Source organism: Cupressus sempervirens, chromosome 5, assembly GCF_028749045.1.
Source record: "Cupressus sempervirens isolate cs-2001-9-10 chromosome 5, ASM2874904v1, whole genome shotgun sequence".
Classification (NCBI taxonomy): domain Eukaryota; kingdom Viridiplantae; phylum Streptophyta; class Pinopsida; order Cupressales; family Cupressaceae; genus Cupressus; species Cupressus sempervirens.
Window position 1 is genome coordinate 827430801 of NC_143122.1, and position 16962 is coordinate 827447762.

Here is a 16962-nt window from a genome sequence, read left to right on the forward strand (position 1 = left end):
TGTTTGGAGAATTATGAGACTCTCAGTGCATACGGGTGCCATTAGTAGAATGCCCATGCATATCTGCCTTTAAGTTTCATAGACATTGTGTCAAACACTTTATGAGATTCCTCCAGGATGGAGCGATTTGGATTCAAAACCATTTGCAAATCTTGGCACCCTAATGTGAACTGTGATTCTTACTATAATTTTAAAACATGGCTCACTTTTGCAGATAGTTGCATGTTGGAATGGATCATCCGTGATTATGTGTGTGCTGAGAATGCATGCAAGCATTGTGTATGACTTCACTTTTTTATGATCAATTGATAATATGGACTTATGCATGGCTTCTCTTCTAAAATGCTTGAGGCATGATTTTAAACCATTATCACTATGATTAGCCCCCATTCTAAATTTCACTTCACATTTTGACCATAACCAGTTACCTATGATGAGAAACCATTTGCATTTTTTTAGTTTGACAAACAAAAAAAAATCCTATCCTCATCCACAGTGCTTTAAATGGTCACTGATATTTCATTAAAATATGGGGTGCATGGTTTTAGCATATATTGTTCCCATCATCAAGTTGTATTCCATAATCTGTCTGAACTGATTATAGTTTGAGTCTAATTTTCTCTGAGTATTGCACAAGGTACTTTAAATCCTTTACACATAAAAATTCCTACATGGTTTGATCAAGATTTGGAAACGCATGGGCTTTCTTTATGTTGAAAAGAAGCATATGAACTCTCTTAGCTTCTAAGTATTTGAGCTAATACCAAACTAGATTGATGTTAATATAATATAAAATCTGATATGACTTCAAGCTGAAATAAATGAACCACCATGAGCCCATTGGAAACACTATGAATCTACTGACTAGTTATTATGAGCCCAATGAATCCTTATTAACCGGTTCTTGAGTGATAGACAATATTGTACCCTTTTGAGCTACTAAACTTAATCTTTGAATTTGGTCTTTGAATCACCAAAGGTTGTACTCTTGAACTTCTATGTTGAATCACCAAACTTAAACCAATGAATTGAACATCTGAACTTGGATCTAGAACTCGGGAATGCCTAAAAGCATTTGCATAAACTAGCCCATACAATTTGTATAAAGAATCTGCAATTGAGTTCAACCTCAAATTTGAGCACTTGATCTGAACTAGATTGAACCTTCTTAGCTTTAGAATCACTAGATTACCTATAACATTGAACATGCATGTTTTGGTTTGAAACAGTATTGTGCTTCTTGAACCTGTTTGTACTATTTGAACCACTTCAAACTAATTCAAAGTACTTCAAATACTACTCTTGAATGTACCAAAACTCAATCATAGCATCAGAGGTAGCATGATTGATTTTTAAGTTTGAAAGGGATCCATAGGACTACTAACATTGGTTCTACAGGAGGACTGATTTTGATATAGAATTAGAGAACTCCAAAAATTTCTAATAAAAGATAAGTGCCTTATCACTTGGAATATAGAGTTAGAAATAATGAGAATAGGGAGTCTCTTGCAGAGAGGGTGGAGAGAGCAAGGCGACTACCAGCCAAACACACTTAAACTACGAACAAGCTCGAAGCTTGTACATTATTCAAACTAACACTACACACACCAAAATATATTTACAACATGTACATAGGTAGGAAAGAAACCTACCATAGGGACCAGAAGTAGTAAAATGTCATGTGAATCCATTTACTGGTTGGGAGGAATAAGAACCTTTCCAGAGCAGCAAAACATGCCTTAATAAAGCAACTCCAAACCATTGTCTACTAGTGACCTCCTCAATGTTGAACTTCAAGATAAAGGCATATATAAATATGCTAACCAAATACTCCTTCCCAAAAAGCCACAATTCATCATAGTAATATTTTTCTCCCAAGGATTGATCTTTAATATTCATCATGCCAGATTTCATTTCAAACTAAATAAAATAAAATGTAAAAACCTCACCAATAAATGACACACAATATCTGGAAATGTTGTCATCAAGATTCACCTTTTTCATGTGGATTTTAGCATCATGGTTAGTTTACAGATAGAGAGATGCCTTATCCAACATAGGATCAACCCTTGAATATGTGTTCTCTTCATCTCTTTCAAGAAGCAAGTTGTCATCAAGCATACAACACATTCTATATTTGTCCTTTCCCAAAGTGTCATCACATTTTCCAGCATTACTTCCACAATTCAGATCATCAAAACTACGTATAGAGGAATGAAAATAAGATTCATTTATTAGTGTTTCATTTTCAACTTGATTTGGATGGATACCTGAAGTCTTAACAAGAGAATTAATCTCTTTTGTTGGTAAGAGAGGCTGAGGCATGCACTCTTCCTTGTGAGGTAATGTCTCTGCTAAAACCCTTAATAGTTTATGAGGGTTTGACACTTCAATAGCTTGATCTTCCCTTTTTTGTATGTTTCATTCAACATTTTCTAATATGGAAGAAGAGAACACATTTTCCTTACTTAATGGTGAAACATAAGGCTGAAATAGAGGATTTTCTCTAATAGTACTATCCTAACAAAACCCCATTGGAAAGTATAGTGGGTTGGGTTTACTCCAAACAACCTTATCTCCCATCCCTTCAAATTTATCTTCTATCACTCTTGCTGCTGTTGTGTTTTGTTAGAACTAGATTGTTTCTATTGGACCATTGTCATTACGGTTACTAGTATCCTCACTTTTAGCTAGGGTGTTCTTGTTTACCCATACCTGATTTTCTTGTAGCTAGGTTGTGACCATTTGGATTTCTTGCCCACGTAGGATTGAATAATTGCATGAGATGAAATGTGTATAGATAACTAGGATTTCATCATCATCCACCTCTAACTCCTTCTTGATCTACTATATGCTTTTCTTGAATTCTTCTAAATCTTTCAACTTGTGAAATCTATAACACAAACTCCTCCACAACAAGATAGAGTTGTGGTCATCTTCAATGCTCAAATTTGTTCTCACAACATGAGAGACACTTTCTTTGTAGCAATCCATGAACTCGTGCAACAACTTGTCATTTGATTAGTAGATTTACACGAAAGAGGGATCATGCCTTGTCTTTTTCATGATCTTTCTCATCTGCATGATGAATCAATAGATTCACACTACCTACATATACAAATATAATATGCAAACTGAGGAAATATATTAGGTATTCATTTTCACTTTTGATTCCCAATAGAGTCGCCACAAATCTGTTAGCAAACAAATTTGTCCTTCAAACACAAATACATCAAACAACTCCAAATGCCCAAAATGAAGCACAAATCATACTAACAATTGGATAGATTATCATGGGATTGATAATATTCCTTTGAATATTTTTGGTACAACTCCCTAAGTAGCATTTGCAATGAATCAACTACACTACAATCATGCATGCTTTTAACCCAAAATAAAGGTAGGTATGCAAGTATCTACCCATAAATGTGGAATAGACACAAAGAAGAAAACAAGTAAAACATCAGGTAAATGGCGCCAAGTCCATTTATCTAGACCTTCAAATTAGAAAGAAAGCAAGGGACGAGAAAGGCATATCCATTCTCTCTGTGAATATGAATGATCAAAGTTTCAAATTCCAAGTAACAAACATATTCACAAATAACCGAGACACAGTTTTATTTAGAGAAAACTGAATGTAATGCAAAGAGTAATATCAGTCTGGAGATAAGTATGCAAACTCAAAGTTTTGATATATTGATAACCCTCTTCTCCAAACATGCAAGAAGATAATAAATATCTCCTTCCCTCTACACCCAAATTACAGTTGAAATAAAATATCCCTCCTTTCCATACAATCCTATTAGAATGGAACCAAAGCTCCCTGTAGCAAAAAGTCTGCAGAAAAACTTCCAAAAAACACCCCCCTTTGGATTGTGAATCTTTTACACTATAAAGCATTTCCAAGTGGTTATTTGGTTATGATAACTAATTCTTGGAAACAAGGTGTTTTCCGAAGTCCCTTTTGTGTAAGGTTTCACAACATTTGGTTTTAAAAATCCAATGTTACTTTTAAATTTTTTAGCATGACATGTCAATACTTCATTTCATGGAGCTATTCATGTGTCACTATTGTTACTTAGAGTTTCCTATAAGATAACATGAACATGGAGTCAATAAGAACACAATCTACTTTGGTGATTTGGATCCCGCTTTGCTTGATGCTATGATTGGACTTCCATGTGTTGTGATTATAATCTTGGTTGGTCAAGATTTCACAGGGGGAGCCCATCTACTATGCAGGTGAATCTTCTACATATGTTGTCATTCTTTGAACATGTCTTCATTCCCACATGTTTCAATCACAAATTAGCAATTTGCCAAACCTTTGTCGTATTTCACTACCAACATGTGGTTAGTGCCTTTCCACATTGATTGAAGAGCTCCTTTGCCATTTCTAAATGTAGACATGATGAACTTATAATATTACAATGCACATAGATTGCGCATTGTTGACACACTGCCTCAAATACATTTCTGGAATAGAAACCCATGCTTAGAGTATTTGGTTGTGTGTGCATATATATATATTACATGTTCTCAGATTTGTATAGATGTCATCATTCTAATGATGATCTATTGACATAGAAATCCCAGTTCCTAGAGTCTGTATCCTACCGAACACATTATGTGCATTTCCATGCTCTATCACCTCCATAGGTCATACATCTTCATTTTCACTCTTGACATTTAGTCAAATGGTTTGAGAGAATCCCTTGGGTGTCAGGTTCTTTGCAAATGTTTATGGCAAATTCTTAAAATTCATTGAATGCTTCGATGATCATTGCGATTATTATTGATTGTGTGGGTGGGGATGATCTATGTACCATCCTTGTAACCCACCTTTGTCATTTTGTTAGATTCATTATATGTGTCTTCACACTTGTTCTTTCTCCCAAGAAACCCAAGCTCACAAACTTGCTATTTGAGCACTATGTTCTCTTTTCGCTATGTCTGATGTCTACCATCATGAGGCAAATCATAATGTTTCCTTCAACCTCAAAGATATCAATCACCGGCTGGATTTGAGATTTCATTTCTCAACAATGATAGATGGAACAATGTTTGCGGAATTCTGAGACTCTTGGTGCATACTGGTGTTATTAGTAGAATGCCCATGTATCTCCACCTTTAAGTTTTGGGGGGCATTATGTCGAATACTTTATGAGATTCCCCCGAGATGGAAAGGTTTGGCTTCAAAAACATTTTCAAATCTTGGCACCCTATGTGATCCATGATTCTTTCTATAATTTCAAAACGTGGCTCTCTTTTGCAGATAGTTGCATGTTGGAATGGATCTGTGATTGTATGCACGCAGAGAATGCTTACAAGCATTGCGTACAACTTCACTATTTTATGATGAATTGGCAATATGGTCTACTGAACTTAATCTTTCAACTTGATCTATGAATCACTGGAGGTTATAGTCTTGAACTTCTATGTTGAATCACTAAACTTAAATTGATGAATTGAACATCTAAACCTCTTTGTATTGAACTTTTGAACTTGAATCTGGAACTTGGGAGTGCCTAAAAGTATCTATATAAACTAACCCACACAATTTGGATAATGAATTTGCAATTGAGTTCAACCTCAAATTTGAGCTCTTGATCTAAACTAGATTGAACCTTCTTAGCTTCAGAATCACTAGATTACCTATAACACTAAACATGCATGTTTTGATTTGAAACAATGTTGTGCTTCTTGAACCTGTTTGTACTGGTCAAACCAATTCAAAGTGCTTTAGATACTGCTCTTGAATGCACCAAAACTTAATCATAACATTAGAGGTAGCATGATTGATTTTTAAATTTCAAGGGGATCCATAGGACTACTAATATACCTTATAGAAAGTTTTTGACTCATTTTATTTAGTCAACTTGGTTGATGAACATTGAGCAAAGATTTGGCCATCTTGAGTTGTCTGTGGACTTCTACTTGATATGTTGTTCGACATAGGGTTTGTCATTATGTATTTGACTAAGACTTTTGATCAATGTTTCTTTGATACATATGACTATGTGGCCTTTACATCATCCGTTTACTTATCATATTGATTAGATGTATGTCATTAATTCTAAGCTATATGATGCATTATGATGTAATTATATTAGATGTTAACTTTTACAAGAATTTATATGCATAATGATGATCAAATATTGATGAGTACATTATATTTCATGACAATCAAATGATGATGAATTAGATGTAATGTGATTGCATTGCTAGATTATGTTTCATTGAAATTGACCTATTGATGTGGACACTTAGTGAGCACCACATGTTAGATGGTATGTATGGTACACATGGTTGACTAATTTTGTTACTCTTGATCAAGGTGTGACTAAAGATGAGTTGAAGGAAACACATTGACTCTTGATGTTTATAACTGAATACTTCTCTTCTTGAGTTACTGACATTGAAATGAGTTAAAGGCATTGTGAGTGTACAAATATAGCAAGAAGTGGATATGGAGTACCTAATAGTGGGGTCAAATCTAGATGATGCCAAGGTATGATAAGTAAGCATAGGTATGTGTTTGGTATCATATAATTATAAGGTAATATGTTACTTAATTTTGAGAGTTCTTGAGATAAGGAAGCAATTGATTTGATATTCTTGGGTATTTGATTGATTTGTGATATATGATGGACTAACATTTTGGTGTTGTTCCTATAATAAAACAAAAGGAACGACACATCTTAAGAAAGGGGGGAATATTTTCGGAGAGAGGTAGTCTAACCTTGTAAAACTATAGAAACATAATGGAATTTACACACTCACATAGAAGGATGTCCTTGAAATGATTAATTGATTCAAGGGCTTGCTTCAAATGTGTGTTATCTTTTAATTGTGTGAGTTCAATATGTATTCATAATGTAATTGAAATATTGTGTACGTTAATATTTTTATAATGCATTAAAAATGAAAAGTTGACATTATTATTAGAAAGAAGTCAAACTGTTGATAGAATTGAACACAGGTACATGTGCATTATTGTGGGTAATGAAAGTTAGAGTTTGGCGTTATTAATTTGAGTCCTTGAATATCTTTGGGTATGATTTTTATTTCTTATATATATCTCTACATTGAGATGATGCATTTTCTAAGTGGGAAAGGATGTCACAAACCCATTTTTCCATTACCAAAAAAATTGGTTTACCATTGACATGTGGATTATTGAATTCCATTCTTGGAATTAATTATATTAAATGATGAATACAAATAATGGGGCAGCTATAGGAGCTAGAAAAAAGGCATTCTTGTGGATCATTGTTGGGAGTTGGGGCTGGGAGAAAATGTACAAAAGATAAAAATAGAAAATGAAGCCCAAACAGTTTTGGAAGCAGAAATTGCTCTCAGATATATCCAACCAAATGCAAAACATCATTAATCTTTACAGATTAAATCATTTATAAATTCATTGTCAACAATACATTTTGGTATTTTCTAGAAAAGCCCTAATCCCATTCTACTTCATATTCCTTCCTTGACTCTCATGGATTTCTCTACTCACAAATCCCAATATCATCCCTACATTATAAGTTCTTTGCAATTGAGAAATTCCTCTGTAAATTTTTACCTTATTGATATAAAGAAATTTCTTTAATTTTTTGTTTGGCACCCTTAAGAACAATGATAACAATGGTGAAGGACTAGAGCAAGTCATATGAAGACCTCAAATCAGGGGGGAGAAGAAGCTCTTTACCTAGTGCAACCTGTGTACAAAACACTATTCCAGTGGGCCTTCATAAGGGAAATTTATACAAATCTAAGCCGATAGTTGCTTATCACCATTTTCATGGCTGTTGTGATTGTTTTTATTCATCCGATTGCTCATTTCTTTGTTCCACTCCGGTCAGGTTTGGATTATATATATTTCTCAACATTTTCCCTCTTATTGTGCTTTGTCTTTTGTATTATTACTCACAAAAGCATCCATGAGTTGCTTTAGATTTTAATTAGATTTTTGTTGGCTAGGTACAAGAGTGAGAGTTAAAAATGGCTGCAACAATGGGAATGACTTCTTTAGTAGGATCCACAACTTCTTTGATGGTCATTAATGGGGGCAGTACTAAGTTTGAGTTAGGAGCTTCAAGATTCATGGTTTGTCAAAAGAAAAAGTATTCATCTCTTAGAAGATTTGGCACATCCAAATGAAAGAAATGCACATAGGTGGCTACAAAGCTAGAAAGATTGGAAGAAAGATTGAGGAAAGGAGCCTTACCGTCAGATATACCAAGTTCCCTACTTTCATATATTGTTTTCTTAATTGTTTTCAAAGTTTATTCAATATGAAAAGAAAGTTGGTAGGTATTGATAAAGATTATTTATAAATAGTGGCATGAGTTGAAATAGATGGCTTCTACTATTTTCCTATGTATGACCAATTAGTTGTTAATGCCATCGTTGATTTTTGAAGTTGTGTGTTATTGTTGCTTCCTTCATTAATTGATTCTTGGAATTGGGAGTGTGCATACTATCTCACATGTTTGGTGATGATAGCGTATATGGGAGGCGCATGACTTGTTTAGTGGTGGAAAACCAAACCCAAAAGATATATTTGGTTGTGATTATCTCACCCACTTAAAATACAAAATTATTCTTTAACTTTTTCTTTCCTCTATGATTACCATAACACCTAAAGTAGTGTTAATTTAAGATCTTAATTAAAGATTAATCATGATTATGTATTGGAAGAACATAATTTTCCTTTCTCTTTTTGTCTTGTCTTTTGGTCAAACTCAATTTATGGTATAATATTTCTCAAGATTTGATATTGCATATCTTATCATGTTTCACTAAAAAGAGACTAGAATTTTAGTCACAAGAATTTTTCTAGAACGGGAAAAGTGCCATCAACTATTAAACCCCACTTGAATTATCATCAATCCTTGTTTTTTTGTTTGGTTAATTCATCCAAAATGACACACGATAATTTTCCCTTGGAACTAAAGTCGTGCAGAGGAATGACTTGTGATGCTTACTAGCTTCAAAGTCATTTTGAAATTTTTGGTTGATGCTAAGTCTATAACTCTAGTTTTGGTAGAGTTGAAATTTGGAGGAGAAATGTCTTTCTTGGCACTCTACAAAAAAAAAGCTTCAAAATATGTGATATTATAACTTTGGTGACGTGATATTCTATTGAAAAATGATTATGAAAGCATAGAATTCTAAAAGAGAAAATTTGGACAGTAGTGAAATTATATTATGAATTTATTATTTTCTCCTGCTACTTTAAAAAAATAAAATTATACTCATGAAATTATTGATAAATTCCAATGATTGAAAAGCTAAACCTATAAAAGGAGGCATTGAGTGCTAGCATTTTACATTTTAAAAGTTTACAATATGGATTATTTTGAGATATCATTAAAATCATGCTTTATAAATTATCTTAAGTATTTACTTTTAATAAGTCTATTATAAAAGGATGAGCAATGGTTGATTTAGTGCTGATGTTGCCTACAAACATGTCTAATGTGTGCGTATGTGTAGATAGTGCATTTTAAATGTTAGTGCAATTGAGATGCAATACCAAATTTGGAATTCTTATATTAATTGACTTCTTACATTCATTAACTTCCTTACACATCTTTTGCATTGTCTTGAGAAGTGTTAAATATGGAATACCATTGAAGGATATAACTATTGATGTATGGCTTTGAAGTATTATCCATGTATAATGACAAGACACACATGTGGCTAGGTATCTCAATGTTGGATAAACCATATTATGTTTTTTTATAAGTATTGAAGATGAGACTGACACTAAAATGGTAACAAGAACAAGATTATTTTTTCTATCTTGCTGAGCATATTTATGAGAATATTTTTGTACACAATTTCATTAATACTCTTAGTTTTTCTTGTTTAGTCTTCCTCATTGCCAGGATGGGTATCTTTCATCTCAGGAAAGATTTCGGGGAAGCTTAATAGCTTCGTGGTATGGTTGTAAAGCACTCCTACAATGTTCTCGCCATTGTGTTCTTAGACAGATTTTGGAGCCTCTGTTGAATTGGTCAACATAACAAGTACATTTCGATATTTTGGTGACTAAATTATGGTTTCTTTTAAACTCAAGCATATATGTATCACTTTTATTAAATTTAATGATAATTAATCAACTAATGTTGGCTGGTCAATGTTCAAATGACTTTGACTCTTTTTTATTTTCATAGTTTACAGAGATGGTTGATGTAACATTGGTTTTGCAAGGGTAGTCCTTACAAAAATGCTACTCTCTATGACCTACTAATTTCCTCTTTGCCACCTACCAACTATTCATTTGTAACTTTTTTTCTTTCTTATGTAATTGAATCAATATGTGACATATAAATCATCCTCTCCTTTTAAAGATGTGTAAAAATGTTAACAAGTGTCACATACTAGCTAAGTACTTGTGGTAAAGATTGTAATATAAATAATTATCTTTAATTATGTAATTAAGTATAGCTTTAATTATTTATGTAAATTTACTTTTAAAATATTTATTAAATATATTTTAAGAAATGGATAGTTATTAAATAGAGTCATAAGTTGTAATTTAAAATATAAACAATTATAAATTATTATCAGTTTCAATTGTGATTAATAAATTATATTAAGGTAGAATTTGATTTTTATAATTTAAATAAAAATGTGATGATTATATTGATGACAATAGTTATAATTTTGCTTGTAGTCTAATAAGAGTAATTATAATTGTAAGTTTTTTTAAAAAAATGTATAATAAAACATTTTTTTGAATTTACTTATTTGTTTAAAATATAAAATTTGTATCTATAGATAAGAATTATTTTTAATCCTGAATTGTTTGGTTTTACTATGTAAAATAAAAGATTTATGAGTGCAAATTGTGATTAGTTTCAATTGTAAGGAGTGAAGAACCCTATAAAAGAGAAGAAAAAAATGGCCAAAACAATTATTGGGTATCTTAGGAAAAAATTGTATATAAGACCTCAAATATTTTATCCAATCATTGTCAAGATCAATAATTTTAAAAAATTTAGAACATAAAAAATACACAACTATACTTAGAAGAAGAAGGAGAATTTTACAAATATGAAGAAAATGGTGGTACGATAGTTCATTTAATCACTAGATAAGGCTAGCAATCCATAAATTGATACAACTGTGACAAGTACTAATAATTACTCCATGCTTCACTAACTAAGAGTGTGTCATGCATGAATTTCATTCTATTCATTTACATGTAGTTCAAAAGCTACAACTTTTGTGCAAATTTCCAAGTCTTTATTGCACTACACTACACTATTTCTTCCATTCAAGGTTTACACAACACTTATTCTAGTTAATTTATTTTTGAGTGATGAGAATTCCTCATGTTCTTAGACACTCACCCCTCAAGACATTCCTCAAGAAAGACTTAAACATTGAAGATGCATGGAATAAAGCCTAATAAAGAATTCATACCACTCACCAAATTTGACAGGAAACATATTGTATTTTATCACAACAAATGACTCAAAATAAATATAAACCTAAAACCTTGTACCAATTTTAGTTTAACATACAAATGTGTAATAAATTTTAGAATATTTAGATTGAACAATTGCATATCCTTTAAACAATTTATATTAGCTTTTTTCAACTCCAAGGAGATATTTTTTCATAGGAAGTCAAATTGTAATATTTGCTTCACAAAAGTGAAGCACCCCTTAGATTCAATAAGTGCTAAATGTTCTATTCATTCTTAGGAGAGATGAGTTTGTATGAACCACTACTCACATTAACATGAATTAGTAAATTTGACTAAAAAACTACAAAGTTGAATCCTAATAGCAATATCACAATTTACCAAACTTAATTTAAAAAAAGTTAAACCACCAAATTTAAACAAACATATAATAAAGATTCTATCTTTTAGTTAAAATTTTCAATTTTTTTTATAATAAAAGAAAAACATTACACTATAAAACATTTTAACATAGTATCAATTAATTTCTAAAATATTTATCCAAGTCTTTTTCTCTCCATGCTGCTTGGATTGCTGGCCCATCTTTCATGCTTTGGCATATCTGGTTGGAGAGGAATCGTCGCATATTCCAAGATGTTCAGCTTGGTGTTTTGCATCTTTGGTGAAAAATATCACATTCTCTTCAAGAAACTATTCTTGTGAAGTGTGAGCTTGATGGGGGTATGGATCCGGTTGATCTTGCTATCTGTAATCGCCTCAATTTTCATCTGCAGGATGGGGTTGCGGCTCATAGGTTTCCTTCTATGTCCAGGCAGCTTCACCATCAGAGGAAGGGTCGGGTTAACTGGGATGGGCACTGGACTCCTCCTCCCTGTGGAGTTCTGAAAATTAACACTGATGGTTCTTCTCGTGGGAATCCTGGTCCGGCTGGTATTGGCGGAGTGGCTCGTTGTAGTTCTAGGAATGTTAAATTTTTCTTCTCAATTCATAAGGGTGATTATACTAAAAATCTCATGGAAGCTCAGGCTATTTTATATGCTGTGGAACAGTGTTGCTTGTGGGGATGGAGTAAGATTATTTGTGAGTCTGATTCCCAAGTGGTGGTGAACATGCTTTCTTCGCAAGAGCTTGAGGATGTTAGTTGGCAGCTGGCCACTGTTGTTAAGCAGATTCTTTTCTTCTCTTCCTCTTTTCAGTTCATTAGGTTCAAGTATATTCCGCGAGAATGGAATAGACCTGCTGATTGTTTAGCCAAATGGGCTTCTAGTCATAATCCGGGTTGGAATATTAGGGATAGGGGGCAACTGTCCTTTGAGATGGTGCAAGAATTTGATGATCTTGTTGCTCAGGATCGAGCTCCTTGTTGAGCTCTCCTTGTTGTATTCCTTTCTGTCTTAATAAAATTTTACCCCTTTTTTTTGCAAACAAAAAAAAAAAAAAAAAAATTCTAAAATATTTCAAAAACTACCTTTGCTAAAATGGCTACACCTTATAAACTTGTATAACCTCCAAAGAGTAGAAGCTACAGACTAAAAGCACATCAGCATCTCATCTGAAAAAAAAACATAGTACCTTCCATAATCCAAAATTCTTTTTCCTCTTATTTTCTAATTAAGAATTTCCCTCCCAAAGTTGCACCAAACAAATTTGGATTACTATTGATAGAACAATATGTTACACAGTTAAATTATCTACTCTTCCAGCTCTTTAATATTCTGATTATTGATCATGATTCAAAATATTGATATATGTTAACCAAGTATATCGTCAATCTTAAATCAGTAAGAGCAAGAAAAGAAATTGTGTATCCAATCAAATCCACTTAAAATAAAGCTGAAACCATTTAAAACTATACCGAACCCATATATTACAATCAGATGATGATTGCTCACAACATATCACATATGATTCAAAATGTTGATATAAACAGCACATAAAATTAAATTCAAAAACAACAACAACAAGAGGGAAAAAAAAAATGTTTATCCAATCAAATCCACTTGAAATGAAGCTGAAACAATTCAAAACTGTACAGAACCCATATATTACAATCATATTTCAAGAATTAGTTCTTATTTCAATTCTGAAAAGACTTGAATACCTTCTTCACCAACCGAACAAACTTGGGCTTTTTCTTTTCCTTTCTCTGCAACCCTTCCTGCTTACAATTCTTCATATAGACCTCATCCACCTTGGAAGAAGCCTTTCTTGGCAAAACACTCAACATATTATCTCCACCTTTCACAACACCTTCATTTTTTTTTTCCGTGCTTCTTCCTTGCTGCCCATATTTCTTTCTTGGTTTATCACTCCTGGCTGTGGCAAGAAAGCTTGCAAGGCTCCTTGCATAAACAGGTGACTGCATGATATGACAAGGACTGGTTAGCCTTGAATTAACAGCCAGCATGGCTGCACTTAGTTGCTTGTTAAAAGTTCTCAGTTCATAAGAGTCATATAATTGGCTTTGGCAGTCCCACACTGAATGCTTCAAATCATCATCTTTTTCATGGTCTTTCAAGGCTTTTGCTATAGAAATTGTGTATGAAAGGCTTTCCTCTTTGCTCATCATGTATTCCAGCCAATGCCCAATTGTTAGAGTGAGCTCTCTTGCTGAATATCTTAGATACAACTTATTGGGTTTTATAGTTTATAAGGTTGGGTACAACTCCTCTACAATTAGGTATACTATGTAAGAATTATTGATATTTGGTACATGGACAGGTGGAACTATGGGCTTTCAAATTTCTCACACATAAGGTGTGATTTGAGAAAGTCTGGCTGTATTTTCTCTATTCTAATATATTTTTGGAAATTTTCTTATGATTGAAAGATTTCCAAATACGTCAAAGTAAAACTAATGAGGTAAAAGTAGACCTTCCCTTGCAAGAAAGTTAGTTCTAATAGACTTCCTCTGTGACGAAAGCTTGTGATATCAAAAAAGTTGTCTCACACTAGAAACTTTTTGACAACTGTCAAGGGATATTTGTACTGCAAAACCACTATGCATCACATCTTGCATTGACAAATTCCTTATACCTGATCACAATACAAGTGATAGCTTATCAGCTCAACTGATCAGAGTTGTCATTTCATTTTCATTTCATTAGAGTTTTTAAAGTGGAGAATTATCTTAGAACTCTTTTTAGGAGAGATCTATCTTGCTATTAAGAAGTACCTTTGAGAAGAGCCCTCCTTCCATATCCTTCTAAGAAAGAGTTAAATCATACCTTAAAAAAAAGTGTTCCCCTTACTAGAGTCCTTGTCCCGTTGGGGCCTTGTTTTGGGAGAAATTTGCCTACCACCATAAGCTTACCCACACACACTGATAGAATCCACCGGACCACTATCCCTGCAACACCATGCACCACCCATTAGCATAAGTAACAATCAATAGTTATTGAAATATTCTTACAATTATTGTAAAATTTCTAATTGTTGAACTCAGATGGTAATCAAGATTATTATACTTTTTATCTTTAGAAATATTGTTAGCTCTCTTATCAAAAGAGAAGGGTCGGATTGTATCTACGGTGAATTTGGTGGAATAGATATGTATCTTCAAGAAGTTTTTGAATTTTTAGTTAAATAAATTTTAATCTACATATTGGCTATGACTATCAGATAGTTAAAAATGACTTTGTAAATGAAAAATCCTCCATAAAAGAATAAACACAATTTTCTTTCTAATTAACAAGATTGAAATAATTTCTCCATATATATGAGATTAGGATGATTCCTCCTGTAATTAAGAGCAAGCACTAGACACCATTGGACCAACAAGATCATACAGTCTCTTATAAGATTCTAGTTGTGAGGGATGCAAATAAGGAAATGCCTTCTTCTTAGCCTTGAACCTCACCAGCTGGTGATTTAGCAAAAAGGAAAATGGCCATGGTTGTGGATGAAAGTATACTTATTTTTGCTTGGTAGCACAGACGAAGTATTATAATTATTATAATAACAACATTGAAAACATCGAATTTTTTAAAATTTTCGAAGTATTGGTTATTGAAATCAACGATCTCCTTTAGTCACCTTTGTTGGTATTTGTTTTCTCTCATATTTCTTTCGATACGTTTTCTGCGTGTACTTCCAAGAAATGCAGGAGAAAAAAGGACATTTTATTTCTAGATAATTCTAAAGTTCAAAGCAGGATAACGTGAATTACATGGAATAGTATATTGAGTGTTACCTCAATGACGCGCTCATGCTATCATTTGACTATTTTTAATCCAAAATAGCATTATCAAATAGGTCTTTATAACAACTTAATTTTGTATATTACAGGATTTTGATTCTTATAATTTTCTTTTACAGTGCTACACAGATGTTAAAAAGATACGAAAATAAGAGAATAGGTCTTTGTGACAACTCAATTTTGTACATTAAATGATTTTGATTCTTATAATTTTCTTTTACAATGTTAAAAATATATGAAAACACTCTTATTTTAAATCTATCAGATTTTTAAAATCTATTAAAATGTGTAGTATGTTTATTAGATTGAGCGAATAATTTATAACACAAATTTTGCCAATCACATTACGTGATCTATCCATTAAGATGTAAGAACACAAAAAAAATATTGACACAATCTAATCCAAAAACATATTTCACATTCTTATTTTATTTATATTATTATTTATTGAAATTAATAATTATGTGTTAAGCTTTATAGATCAAACCCAGAGCTATCACATGAAAGAAAGTTACCATTGTGCTATAGACTCTTTCCTAACTTGAAATTTTTAATTTATTTTTTAAATTTATTTATAATTTTAAGATACTTTTGTTATGTTTTAGTTTGTATGTATATATATTTTCAATAATTAAACATATTTATCAAAAATTAAAAATTAATTAAATATTCTTATAAATATAATATTTTAATTATACTTCTCTTATTGTTTAAGATGAGCATTTCTATTTCTTCTAGATTGAATCTATCATATTTATCACTTATAATTTAGACGTTCTACTACATGATATTTATGTAAAATAAATGGGGCAGTACTAAGAAGCACCCTTTGGAATTACTGTAAGGAGGAAATTAAATTGCATTTTTGCAATAGTATTTGTGTCATAATTGATTCAATGTAGACTATAACATGCTATTTTGTATTTTATTGTCACTGTAAAATGCCTCTTAATATAGGTATACATGCTTATAAAGTGACCTCATATATATTTAATAATTAAAATGAACCACCTCATAATATCTTTAATACAATTCTTAGAAACACAATATAAAAACTTTAGTGTATTGATCAAGCTAGAAATTATAATATCATCAAATAGTAAGCTATAGAGACAAATTCAAGATCAATAGAGATATAGCATAAATGAGTGAATGATGGGGTGAGTGCAAAAGACAAGGAATAGGAGGTGATATTTAAATCTCTAGAGAATATAATGAGATTATACCACAATAGAAAGTTTCATCATTTTTTTTTCAAATAAGACATTGAAATCAACATTTTCATCCAAATCTTCACTTAATGACACATATAGAAGCTAAACAA

The 16962-nt window shown here is 32.1% G+C and overlaps 1 protein-coding gene across 1 annotated transcript; it reads right to left on the reverse strand.

Moving 5' to 3' along the window:
• Positions 1-13406: 13406 nt before the first annotated feature.
• LOC149558430 (uncharacterized) lies at positions 13407-14920 on the reverse strand. The gene is made up of 2 exons (XM_089786134.1): positions 14668-14920; positions 13407-14476 (listed from the first exon to the last, which is right to left on the reverse strand). Exon 2 carries the CDS (start codon positions 14007-14009, stop codon positions 13518-13520), a length of 492 nt encoding a protein of 163 aa, XP_089642260.1. The 5' UTR covers positions 14010-14476; positions 14668-14920; the 3' UTR covers positions 13407-13517.
• Positions 14921-16962: the final 2042 nt, after the last annotated feature.